Source organism: Lithobates pipiens, unplaced genomic scaffold (genome assembly GCF_037356315.1).
Source record: "Lithobates pipiens isolate NorthernLeopardFrog02 unplaced genomic scaffold, aLitPip1_a1.2 Scaffold_18, whole genome shotgun sequence".
Lineage (NCBI taxonomy): Eukaryota > Metazoa > Chordata > Amphibia > Anura > Ranidae > Lithobates > Lithobates pipiens.
In genome coordinates, this window is record NW_027507758.1 from 366324043 (window position 1) to 366337707 (window position 13665).

The 13665-nt window shown below is 38.8% G+C and overlaps 1 protein-coding gene across 10 annotated transcripts in view; it reads left to right on the top strand.

Annotated features, from left to right (window-relative positions):
- Positions 1-13665, top strand: part of LOC143988215 (uncharacterized) — a 191110-nt gene that overhangs the window by 131863 nt on the left and 45582 nt on the right. For 6 of the 10 annotated variants that reach the window (XM_077487602.1, XM_077487604.1, XM_077487603.1 and 3 more), the window contains 4 exons: positions 1888-2007; positions 4949-5068; positions 9796-9915; positions 13182-13301. In XM_077487602.1, coding sequence (XP_077343728.1) covers positions 1888-2007; positions 4949-5068; positions 9796-9915; positions 13182-13301 — 480 coding nt within the window. The remainder of the gene's footprint in view (positions 1-1887; positions 2008-4948; positions 5069-9795; positions 9916-13181; positions 13302-13665) is intronic. The other 4 variants (XM_077487607.1, XM_077487608.1, XM_077487606.1 and 1 more) reach the window with 4 other exon arrangements.

Consider the following 13665-nt stretch of genomic DNA (forward strand, 5'->3'; position numbering starts at 1 on the left):
TTACACAGCACAAGCACTGTGCTGTATAACATGCTTTAATGGAGAAGGATCCTTTTGTTTTGTTTTTTAGGTTAACAAACATTCCTCTCTAAATACCATAATATGACAGGCCAATAAGATGAAATGATTTAATGACGTGATTTAGTAATATCCTGTATAAAACTGTCAAATCTATAAAATTGTGTTGGTAAACAAATCATGAATCATATACATCCAAACTCCTAGATATACAGGATTTTTTCTATACAATAAGATTATGTTTATTATAATTTGCTTCAAATAGCAAGGGGTCTTCTGCTTTCAATGTTTGCAAATTGTCTAGCTGAGTAACATACGGGTGTGATGTTTCAATGTAAACACACACTGTAAATGGTCAGAAAACACATTGGGGTTTATTTATAAGGAATTTTCTGGACGAATGTTACAAGCTTTCACTAAGTCTTCAGAAATTCTGACTGTATTTTGCCTAGTTTGTTAATTTCCTATGATTGCCAACTTTATCTAATGGCATAAATGTGGTATTTTCTCTGAAATACTTCAATCAGGATAATACTGCATTGTGGCCACTAGAGGTTGCATAGGAAATCACTGCATTAAGCAATATACGGTCAGAATTCATGGCAAATAGGCACATGCTTGTATCATTTATCTAGTGATTTTTTATTTTTTGTATAAATAGACCAACATGGAGATTTCTGAGGTTTTTGTTCCAATGTATTTCCAACTATGTAAGTGCTGCTTAAGCTGGAACCAGGAAAAAAAATAATTTAGGTAACAAGGATTTTTTTTTTTTATGTGAGCAGTGCTGTCAATAATCATGACATAGTGGAGAAATTGGTCAAAGGCACACTGGGATTGATTTACTAAAAGAGTAGAATGTGTCCACCTTCAAAGTGAGTTTTCATTTTGCAAAGTAGTATATACGGGGAAGCAAAGTGAAAACTGACTTCACAAAAATACCCAGACACGTGCAAGGAAAATGAACCACTTCCAGACAGCCCACTGTATATATACATCATTATTTTTTGTTAAATATCAGGCTTATGGCAGCAGCTATCTGCCATAACCCTGGTATTTTTTGTACAGTGGCATCTGATAAAGGTTTGTTATTCAAAGAAGTGTATTTTTTCCCAAAAATTGCATTTGTAAGACCGCTGCACAAATACAGTGTGACATAAAATATTACAATGATCTCCATTTTATTCTCTAGGGTCTCTGCTAAAAAAAACTATATATAATGTTTGGGGGTTCAAAGTAAATTTTTTAGCAACAATACTAATGTAAACCTGTAAATAAAAAGTGTCAGAAAAAGGCCTGTCAACCCATTCACTAATCTAAGTGAATGTTCCTGATGTTCTTCACTTTGCTTAGTGAATGAGCTGACTTCAGTTAACCAATCATAAACAAGTAAAAGGCATGTGTTTTTTATTTTCTTTGTATATCATCGTGCATGTGCAATGGAAATTTTCACTTTGTTTCCACTTATTTACTAAGATTGGGTAAAATGTAATGTTCAAAGTGAAAGGTAGTCACTCGTTCATTATGCAATTGAACGTGATGCAATGCTTTAGTAAATGAGGGTTATTGTCAGGCCCTGCACTGCAATTAAACCTTTTCTCAGTTCAAAGAAAGATATTGAAAATGCAAACACACAAAGAAAATCATTTTATTATTAACCTTTATATGTAAGTGCCCTGCAAAAGTGCAAAGATGTGATTGAGCAGTGTTTTATCATGGAGACAAAGTATACATTTTTCTTCACACGGGTACATAAATTGTAACATTACTGATGCGTGTGTTATCCCCCCCCCCCCCCCCCCAAAAAAAAGCAACGTTTACTGAATAAACTGTATTTGTTTTTAATTGTAAATGTTTTTGTCTAACAAGGCAATGGATTCACATGCATTGATATTGATGAGTGCCAAAGCAGCAATACCTGTTCACCAAATGCCAACTGTACTAACACACCTGGCAGTTACAGCTGCTCCTGCAAAGCTGGATTCACAGGTAACTTAGATAAATCAGGTCTTATGTTGGTGTGAGTGACCAGTGTTCAGGAAACAATATAAAGTATGAATGTTTAGTGAAGTATTTATCTTGCTTGTATTATACTGTAAAGATACCAAGTTATCTTTTTAGGATATCATTTTATCCACTGTACAAAAATTCTAGTGAAAACTCATAGTTTGATCCAAAACGGTAAAATCAGGTAGTAAAGCTGGAAGTAGGAAAATTATGTTTTTAAATAGTCTCTTTAATTCTCTTAGAATGCACTCACCCTGGGAATGGTTTAGGTGAACCATGCTCACATTCACTTGTTCCCCCTCCCTACTCCCCACTTGTCTACACTCACACTAGACAGCTGGTCCCAGACACACTACATCATCACTCTTGCTAACCAGACCAGTGATCTCTGCTTCTGTACACAGTTTTTATGGAGACACGGTGGCCTGGCATGATTTGCACTTACACTGCAGTAACCCATCCAGACCACAAGTGAACCGTGCCTAGGACTACCTCTTCCAAGTGTTCCTGGCACGGTACACTTAACCAATCCTGGGTGTGGTTCAGAGCACTCACACTACACTACACAAACTGGCCCAAGCGGTTGAACCATACGCGGGACCAGTTCAAAGCGCCAGTGTGAATGCACCCTTAAAGGATTTTTTAAAATTTTTATGAAATAAATGGAAAAATGAACTTGTTCCCACCAGCCTTATACATATATGCGGACATTCTGCAAGTGGGCTTTAAGGGAAGGGGTTAATACTAAAAACAAGTAACTTTTCCCTGAATGCCCAACCTTCATTTGTTTTTCATGGCTGATCTTCAGCCTGGTGATTGCTTTATCTTTCAACATTTGAATGAAAAAATGTTTAGTTTTCACCCTCTTTTTTATAAGGAGTGGATTTCTGCCAACAAAGATTATTTAAAACTTGTGCTAAAGTGGTCAAATGTCCCCTTCCCAGTGACTGACCACCCAGCCATCTACAATATATCATCCAGGGACTGGTTTCTCTATTATGGTTGAAAATAAATCACCAAATGGATGAACACAACCTTCTATAACAGCTTGTGTTGACAATTTGACTTAGGCTGTGTTTGCAATTGAAAGTGGTTTAAGTTGCCTAAAAAATTACAAAAATTAAGTGAGATTAAAGTGGAGTGCCCATTTACTCACCCACACACGTTCAATGAGTATAAATTCTTTAGCTTCCCTTCCTGTGCAGCTCATAGAAGCCACACCTGTGCAACTGGGCGAATGCTTGTGTCATTTATCCAGTCATGTTATTTTATTTTTTTATAAATTGACCCCCTGAAGATTTCTGACATTGTTCCTGCATATTTCCATTTCTCTTCACAATTATTTAAGTGCTTCTTAAGTTCATTGGCGTCACTAGGTTTGGTGTCACCTGGTGTGATAAAACATGGTGTCACCAATTTTTTCTCCAAATAACACTGCATATAACTGCAATAGCAGTGCCATTAACAACTATAAAGCAACTAGCCAATTTATATAACAATATGATATGAAAAAAATAGAACTTCCCAGGAAATAACAACCCCCCAGGATCTGTGCCCATTTCTACAATAACAATCCCCAGCATTACTGCCAGTTTCAGCAATAATAACTGCCAACATTGGTGTCAGTTTCCGCAATAATAACCGCCAGCATTGATGCCTGTTTCTGCAATGATCCCCAGCATTGGTGCCAGTTTCTGCAATGACAGCATTGGTGTCAGATTCCGCAATAATAATTGCCAGCATTGGTGTCAGTTTCTACAATGATCCCCAGTATAGATGGTCAGTGGCATTATGCTATTTTAAAACTCTGCAACATGAAGGATCTAAATAACACTGACATTGGCCACTAATTCAGCTCAAGGGGTTAATTAACACTGCTATTGATCACTAATATGCAGTAGCGGCGAGTGGCAGTGTTTATTAACCCTCTTGTGCTGTATTAGTGGTCAGTGTCAGTGTTAAATAGCCCTTTGTATTGCAGCATGAATGGGTTAATTAACACTGCCCCTGGCCACTACTGCATTAGAGATCAGTGGAAGTGTTTATTAATGCCTTATGCTGAATTAGTGGCCGATGTCAGTACATTAACCCCTTCATGCTGCTTATTACTGGCTAATGGCAGTGTTAGTTAATTAACCCCCAATCACAAAACCCACCAGAGTTCCCAAGACATTAAGCAGTCCAGTGCACCGGAAAAGAGTCACTGCAACGTTACACTGTTAAGTAACATATGTTCTCTTCTGTCTGTCATTTACTTACCTAATCTGACCAACATGCACACTCCCTCGCGGTTCCTCTCTCTTTTCCTGTCCCGGCCTCTGAATGACATCATGCCAGAGGCTGTGACTATAAATGATCTGTTGGGGCAGATTATTCCTCCTGACAGAGAAGTGTAATGGATGCCTACTAGTGCTGAGTGTAGGAGCGCACTCGGCACCCCGCTGCAGCTCTGCAAGGGCACTGTGCAGGGTCAGAAGGCCTGACTTCAGCAGTGACCTGTGGCTGTGTACCAATGTTCATCTACCATGGGGCACAGTTTATCTGGCACTGCCCGCACTCATCTCTTCACGTCCCCCCCTTTTGAAATGAAACATGATGTAATGTTTTAGTAAATCCGGGTCATTGTCAGGTGCTGGACTACAATTTAGACATTCCCCAGTTCAATTAAAGACATTAAAAATGCAAAAATACAAACAGAGGCATTTTGTCACTAACCTTTTTATACAGTAGATGTGCACTGCAAAGGTGTAATTGAGCAATGTTTTATCATGGAGACAAAGTATATGTTTTCCTTCACACAGGTACATAAAGTATAACATTACTGATGAGTGTGTAATTCCGCCCACCCACCCCCAAGACAAAAAAAAACTTTTACCAAATAAACTGTATTTGTTTTTAATTGTAAATGTTTTTGTCTAACAAGGCAATGGATCCACATGCACGGATATTGATGAGTGCCAGGGCAACAATTCCTGTTCAGCAAATGCCAACTGTACTAACACCCTTGGCAGTTACAGCTGCTCCTGCAAAGCTGGATTCACAGGTAACTTAGATAAATTAGGTCTTATGTTGGTGTGAATGACCAGTGTTCAGAAAACAATATCAATTATGAATGTTTCATTATGGATTCATCTTGTTTGTATTATATACTTATTTATCGTTTTACATCAAATGTTATCCACTGTAAAAAATATTCTACATAAAGACTCTTAGTTTGATTCAAAAGGTTAAAGTCAGGTAGATGGGAAGCTGGAAAAGTTGGAAGTAGGAAAATTATGTTTTTAAATTGCCTCTTAAATTCTCTTAGGATGCGCTCACACCGGGAATGGTTTAGGTGAACCATACCAAGTTCACTTGTTCCCCATCCCTACTCCTCCACTTGTCTACACTCACACTAGACAAGTTGTCCTGGACACACTTATATCATCACTCCTGCTATCCAGACCAGTGATCCATGCTTCTGTATACAGATTTTATGAAGAGTTATGTGGTCTGGCATGGGTTCTACATACACTGTAGCAAACAGTTACAGACCACAAATGAACTCTGCCTGGAACCCCCTCCTCCAAGTAGTGCTGGGCACGGTATACTTAACCGATCTTGGGTGCATGCTCTTCATCAGAGCTAGTTTGCTCACTATAAATCTATCTTCAACTGCCGTTAGTTACATTCTATGTGTCCTAGCATGCATGAAAGTGGTTGTAAACTCACTTAGTAAAATGCATGCAATTCCCTGGCTTTCATAATACCAAGTGTCCTGTACATGTGCCTTATATAAAAAAAAAAAGCCATTCTATACCTTATTTATTAGTACCGCTCGGCGCTCACTTGACCAGCCGGCTCGCCTCTCTTCCGATTCTGACAGGTACAGGGGAAGGGGCAGAGATTCCCCCGCTGATGTTTGTTGGGAGTAGGAGATGAGAGAGCCGGCTGGTCACGTGAGCGCGGCTATTAAATCAGGTATAGGACGGCTTTTTTTAAATAAGGTGAATATACAGAACACTTAGTATTATGACATTTAGGGGATTGCATGATTTTTACTAAGTTATTACAGCAGCGGGGGGGGGGGGGGGGGGGGATGGCAGGCTCTGACACAGAGCTGACAAGTGGGGGGGGGATATAGGACAGACGAGAGACAGGAAAGCTGCGGATGATGGATGCACGTAAACTGTTCACAGTGTCAGCCATGATAAACCGTGGTCAGTTTACAGGGGGGGAGGGTGTAGCCAGGAAGCATCAGCCAGGTGTTATGGGTTGCAAAATTTTACAGCACAAGCACTGTGCTGTATAACATGCTTTAAAGGAGAAGGATCTTTTTTTTTTTTTTTTTTTTTTTAGGCTGACAAACATTCCTCTCTAAATATCATAATATGATAGGCCAATAAGATGACATGATTTAATGATGTGATTTAATAATATATCATATAAAACTGTCAAATCTATAAAATTACGTTGGTAAACAAATCATGGGTCATGTACATCCACACTCCTAGATATACAGGCTTTTTTTCTATGCAATAAGGTTATGTTTATTATAATTTGCTTCAAATAGCAAGGGATCTTCTGCTTTCTATGTCTGCAAAGTCTTAGCTGAGTAACATACAGGTCTGATGTTTCAAAGTAAACACATAGGGGGTTATTTACTAAAGGAAAATCCACTTTGCACTGAAAGTGCACTTGGAAGTAAAGTTGCTGTAGATCCGAGGGGGACATGCGGGGGAAAATAAAAACAGCATTTTTAGCTTTCACATGATTGGATGATAAAATCAGAAGAGCTTCCGCTCATTTCATATCTACCGCTTAGATTTAGAGCAACTGCACTTCTAAGTGCCCTTGCAGAGCAAAGTGTATTTGCCTTTTGTAAATAACCCCCACACTGTAAATGGTCAGAAAATACATTGGGGTTTATTTATAAGAAATTTTCTGGACGAATGTTACAAGCTTTCACTCAGTCTTCAGAAATTCTGACTGTATTTTTCCTAATTTGTTAATTTCCTATGATTGCCAACTTTATCTAAGGGCAAAAATGTGGTATTTTCCCTGAGATTAAGTTACTAAAAGATTATAATGGGTCCACCTTCAAAGTGAGTTTTCATTTTGCAAAGTAGTATATAAGGGGAAGCAAAGTGAAAACTGACTTCACAAAAATACCCAGACATGTGCAAGGAAAATGAACCACTTCCCGACCGCCCACTGTATATATACATCATTATTTTTATGTTAAATATCAGGCTTATGGCAGCAGCTATCTGACACTAGACATGTGCATTCGTTTTCGTCCGAATGCATTTTCGTCCGAATTTCAGCTATTTTCGTTTTCGTTTTGACAAACGATAACGAAAGCACAAAATCCGAAAAATGAAAGATCCGACATAAATAAATGCTTTATTTTCGTTTTCCTTGTTACAACAGTTCGATATAGAATAGGAGATTCGACGTGACTCTGACAATAACAATCTGTCTATAGAACCTGTGGTCGAATGTGCCTAACCTTACTTCTATTAGTCCAAGATTATATAGAGAAAATATTCGACAGAGAAAAAAGATTTGACAGAGAGAAAAGATTCTGCAAGTTACTGTCCTAAAAAGTGTTTGGGGACCCGGGTCCTGCCCCAGGGGACATGTATCAATGCAAAAAAAGTTTTAAAAACGGACGTTTTTTCGGGAGCAGTGATTTTAATAATGATTAAAGTGAAACAATAAAAGTGTAATATTCCTTTAAATTTCGTAGGGGGGGGGGGGGGGTTGTCTATAGTATGCCTGTGAAGGGGCTCATGTTTCTGGTGCTTAGAACTGTCCCTGCACAAAGTGTCATTTATGCAGGAAAAAAAGTCCTTTAAAATCACTCGCAGCTATTATGAATTGTCGGCTCCATAATACAGAGAACACTCATTGAAAGTCATTGATAAAAAAATAAAAAATAAATTAAAAAAAAAAGCGTGGGGGTCCCCCAAATTCAATTGCCAGGCCCTTCAGGTCTGGTATGGATATTAAGGGGAACCCTGCCTCAAATTTAAGAAAAAATTGACGTTGGGGTCCCCCTAAAAATTCATACCAGACCCTTTATCCGAGCACGCAACCTGGCAGGCCGCAGGAAAAGAGGGGGGGGACGAGAGAGCGGCCCCCTCTCCCTCCTGAACTGTACCAGGCCACATGCCCTCAACATCGGGAGGATGCTTTGGGGGTCTGTGACCCCTCAAAGCACCTTGTCCCCATGTTGATGAGGACAAGGGCCTCATCCCCACAACCGTGGCCAGTGGTTGTGCAGGTCTGCGGGCGGGGGGCTTATCAGAATCTGGAAGCCCCCTTTAAGGGGACCCCCAGATCCCGCCCCCGCTGTTTGAAATGGTAAGGGGGTACAAAAGTACCCCTACCATTTCACAAAGAAAGTGTAAAATATAGTTAAATAAGACAAACACACTTTTGAAAAATTCCTTTATTAAAAATAAAAAAAATAAAAAAAAGATTCCAGCGGTGGTAATCCACTCTTGCTATCCAGCGACGGACGGTCATCTCTCCAGCGATGGCTCATCTCATCCAGCGCAGCAAATCCATCCTTCTTCTGTCTCCGCGGAGGAGACACTGCAGGCATTCCGGCGGCCTGACGTTTCTTATATACGGAGGGCGGGGCCACCCGTCAACTGACCCTGCCCCCCTCTGACGCAAGGGGAAACCCGGGGTTCCCTGTGACGTATGGGTGACCCTGCCCCCTCTGATGTAACACAGGCAGGTTTCCGTTACATCAGAGGGGGGCGGGGTCATCCATACGTCACAGGGAACCCCGGGTTTTCTCTTGCATCAGAGGGGGGGTGGGGTCATCCATACGTCACAGGGAACCCCGGGTTTTCTCTTGCGTCAGAGGGGGGCAACGAATTTCGGGAGTAACGTAATAAACGAAATTCGAACTGACGAAAACGAAATTCCAAAACGAATTATTTTACTCTGCACATGTCTATCTGACACAACCCTGGTATTTTTTATTCAGCGGGCGAATCAGCGTCTGATAAAAGTTTGTTATTCAAAAAAGTGTATTTTTCTTCAAAAATTGCGTTTGCAAGACCGCTGCGCAAATACAGTGTGACATAAAATATTGCAACGATCTCCATTTTATTCTCTAAGGTCTCTGCTAAAAAAAACTATATATATAATGCTTGGGCGTTCAAAGTAAATTTTCTAGCAAAAAAATACTAATGTAAACCTGTAAATAACAAGTGTCAGAAAAAGGCCTGTCAACCCATTCACTAATCTAAGTGAATGTTCCTGATGTTCTTCACTTTGCTTAGTGAATGAGCTGACTTCAATTAACCAATCATAAACAAGTAAAAGGCATGTGTTTTTTATTTTCTTTGTATATCATTGTGCATGTGCAAAGGAATTATTTTTCCCCTTATTTACTAAGATTGGGTAAAATGTTATTTTCATTGTGCAATTGAACGTGATGCAATGCTTTAGTAAATCAGGGTTATTGTCAGGCCCTGCACTGCAGTTAAACCTTTTCTCAGTTCAAAGAAAGATATTGAAAATGCAAACACACAAAGAAAATCATTTTGACACTAACTTTTTATATGTAAGTGCCCTGCAAAGATCTGATTGAGCAGTGTTTTATCATGGAGACAAAGTATACATTTTTCTTCACATGGGTACATAAATTGTAACATTACTGATCTATGTATAATTTCCCCCCCCCCCCCCCCACCCCAAAAAAATAAAATAAAATGTTTACCGAATAAACGGTATTTGTTTTTAATTGTAAACGTTTTTGTCTAACAGGCAATGGATTCACATGCACGGATATTGATGAGTGCCAGAGCAGCAATACCTGTTCACCAAATGCCAACTGTACTAACACACCTGGCAGTTACAGCTGCTCCTGCAAAGTTGGATTCACAGGTAACTTAGATAAATTAGGTCTTATGTTGGTGTGAATGACCAGTGTTCAGAAAACAATATAAAGTATGAATGTTTAATGATGGATTCATCTTACTTGTATTATACTGTATAGATACCAAGTTATCTTTTTAGGATATCATTTTATCCACTGTACAAAAATTCTAGTGAAAACTCGTAGATTTGATCCAAAACAGTAAAATCAGGTAGTAAAGCTGGAAGTAGGAAAATTATGTTTTTAAATAGTCTCTTTAATTCTCTTAGAATGCATTCACCCTGGGAATGATTTAGGTGAACCATGCTCACATTCACTTGTTCCCCCTCCCTACTCCCCACTTGTCTACACTCACACTAGACAGCTGGTCCCAGACACACTACATCATCACTCTTGCTAACCAGACCAGTGATTTTTGCTTCTGTACACAGTTTTTATGGAAAAACGGTGGCCTGGCATGATTTGCACTTACACTGCAGTAACCCTTCCAGACCACAAGTGAACCGTGCCTAGGACTACCTCTTCCCAGTGTTCCTGGCATGATACACTTAACCAATCCTGGGTGTGGTTCAGAGAAGTCACACTACACAAACAAACTGGCCCAAGGGACTAAACCATACCCGGGACCAGTTCAAAGTGCCAGTGTGAATGCCCTTAAAAGGTTTTTTAAAATTTTCATGAAATAAATGGAAAAATGTATCTGTTCCCACCAGCCATACGCATATATGCGGCCACTGGGGTAAGTGGGCTTTAATGCTGAGTGGCTGCATATAAGTGTCCAAACTGAATGGTTTTCTGTGCTGTGCGCTCACTGCTCGCTCCCAGCACAATAACTACAATGTCGTGGGAAGCTCCTGATGCATTTTTGTGATTTCCTGAGATCATGTCACCAATGTGACAACCAATCACAGCAGTCCCATGATTGGAATGCCCACCTCTGCCACCTGCCTTTTAGATTCTTTTATAAAGGGCTGGAAGGGGTTAATACTAAAAACAGGTAACTTTTCCCTGAATGCCCAACCTTCATTTGTTTTGATTTTACGGCTGATCTTTAGCCTGGTGATTGCTTTTTTTTCAACATTTGAATGAAAATTTTTTATTTTTCACCCTCTTTTTTTTATAAGGAGTGGATTTCTACCAACAAAGATTATTTAAACCTTGTGCTAAAGTGGTCAAATGTCCCCTTCCCAGTGACTGACCACCCAACCATCTACAATATATCATCCAGGGACTGGTTTCTCTATTATGGTTGAAAATAAATCACCAAATGGATGAACGCAACCTCCTATAATAACTTGTGTTGACAATGTGACAAAAAAGTGTGGTAGTATGTTGCCATGATCCCTTAGGCTGTTTTTGCAATTGAAAGTGGTTTAAGTTGCCTAAAAAATCACAGACATTAAGTGAGATTGAAGGAGTCCTAGGCTTTTTTCTATACAATAAGGTTATGTTTATTATAATTTGCTTCAAATAGCAAGGGGTCTTCTGCTTTCTATGTCTGCAAAGTCTTAGCTGAGTAACATACAGGTCTGATGTTTCAATGTAAACACATAGGGGGTTATTAACTAAAAGAAAATCCACTTTGCACTGAAAGTGCACTTGGAAGTAAAGTCGCTATAGATCCAAGGGGGACATGCGGGGAAAATAAAAACAGCATTTTAGCTTTCACATGATTGGATGATAAAATCAGAAGAGCTTCCCCTCATTTCATATCTACCGCTTAGATTTAGAGCAACTGCACTTCTAAGTGCACTTGCAGTGCAAAGTGTATTTGCCTTTTGTAAATAACCCCCACACTGTAAATGGTCAGAAAACACAAAGGGGTTTATTTATAAGAAATTTTCTGGACGAATGTTACAAGTGTTCACTCAGTCTTCAGAAATTCTGACTGTATTTTGCCTAATTTGTTAATTTCCTATGATTGCCAACTTTATCTAATAGCATAAATGTGGTATTTTCTCTGAAATACTTCAATCAGGAAAATACTGCATTGTGGCCACTAGAGGTTGCATAGGAAATCACTGCATTAAGCAATATACGGTCAGAATTCATGACAAATAGGCACATGCTTGTATCATTTATCTAGTGATTTTTTATTTTTTGTATAAATAGACCAACATGGAGATTTCTGAGGTTTTTGTTCCAATGTATTTCCAACTATGTAAGTGCTGCTTAAGCTGGAACCAGGAAAAAAAAATTATTTGGGTAACAAGGATTTTTTTTTTTATGTGAGCAGTGCTGTCAATAATCATGACATAGTGGAGAAATTGGTCAAAGGCACACTGGGATTGATTTACTAAAAGAGTAAAATGTGTCCACCTTCAAAGTGAGTTTTCATTTTGCAAAGTAGTATATAAGGGGAAGCAAAGTGAAAACTGACTTCACAAAAATACCCAGACACGTGCAAGGAAAATGAACCACTTCCAGACCGCCCACTGTATATATACATCATTATTTTTATGTTAAATATCAGGCTTATGGCAGCAGCTATCTGCCATAACCCTGGTATTTTTTGTACAGTGGCATCTGATAAAGGTTTGTTATTCAAAGAAGTGTATTTTTCCCCAAAAATTGCATTTGTAAGACCGCTGCACAAATACAGTGTGACATAAAATATTACAATGATCTCCATTTTATTCTCTAGGGTCTCTGCTAAAAAAAAACTATATATAATGTTTGGGGGTTCAAAGTAAAATTTTCAGCAACAAAATACTAATGTAAACCTGTAAATAACAAGTGTCAGAAAAAGGCCTGTCAACCCATTCACTAATCTAAGTGAATGTTCCTGATGTTCTTCACTTTGCTTAGTGAATGAGCTGACTTCAATTAACCAATCATAAACAAGTAAAAGGCATGTGTTTTTTATTTTCTTTGTATATCATTGTGCATGTGCAATGGAAATTTTCACTTTGTTTCCACTTATTTACTATGATTGGGTAAAATGTAATTTTCAAAGTGAAAGGTAGTCACTCAGGGTTATTGTCAGGCCCTGGACTGCAATTAAACCTTTTCTCAGTTCAAAGAAAGATATTGAAAATGCAAACACACAAAGAAAATCATTTTATTATTAACCTTTATATGTAAGTGCCCTGCAAAAGTGCAAAGATGTGATTGAGCAGTGTTTTATCATGGAGACAAAGTATACATTTGTCTTCACACGGGTACATAAATTGTAACATTACTGATGTGTGTGTATTCCCCCCCCCCCAAAAAAAGCAACGTTTACCGAACAAACTGTATTTGTTTTTAATTGTAAATGTTTTTGTCTAACAAGGCAATGGATTCACATGCAATGATATTGATGAGTGCCAGAGCAGCAGTTCCTGTTCACCAAATGCCAACTGTACTAACACCCTTGGCAGTTACAGCTGCTCCTGCAAAGCTGGATTCACAGGTAACTTAGATAAATCAGGTCTTATGTTGGTGTGAGTGACCAGTGTTCAGGAAACAATATAAAGTATGAATGTTTAATGATGGATTCATCTTGCTTCTATTATACTGTATAGATACCAAGTTATCTTTTTAGGATATCATTTTATCCACTGTACAAAAATTCTAGTGAAAACTCGTAGTTTTGATCCAAAACAGTAAAATCAGGTAGTAAAGCTGGAAGTAGGAAAATTATGTTTTTAAATAGTCTCTTTAATTCTCTTAGAATGCACTCACCCTGGGAATGGTTTAGGTGAACCATGCTCACTTTCACTTGTTCCCCCTCCGTACTCCCCACTTGTCTACACTCACACTAGACAGCTGGTCCC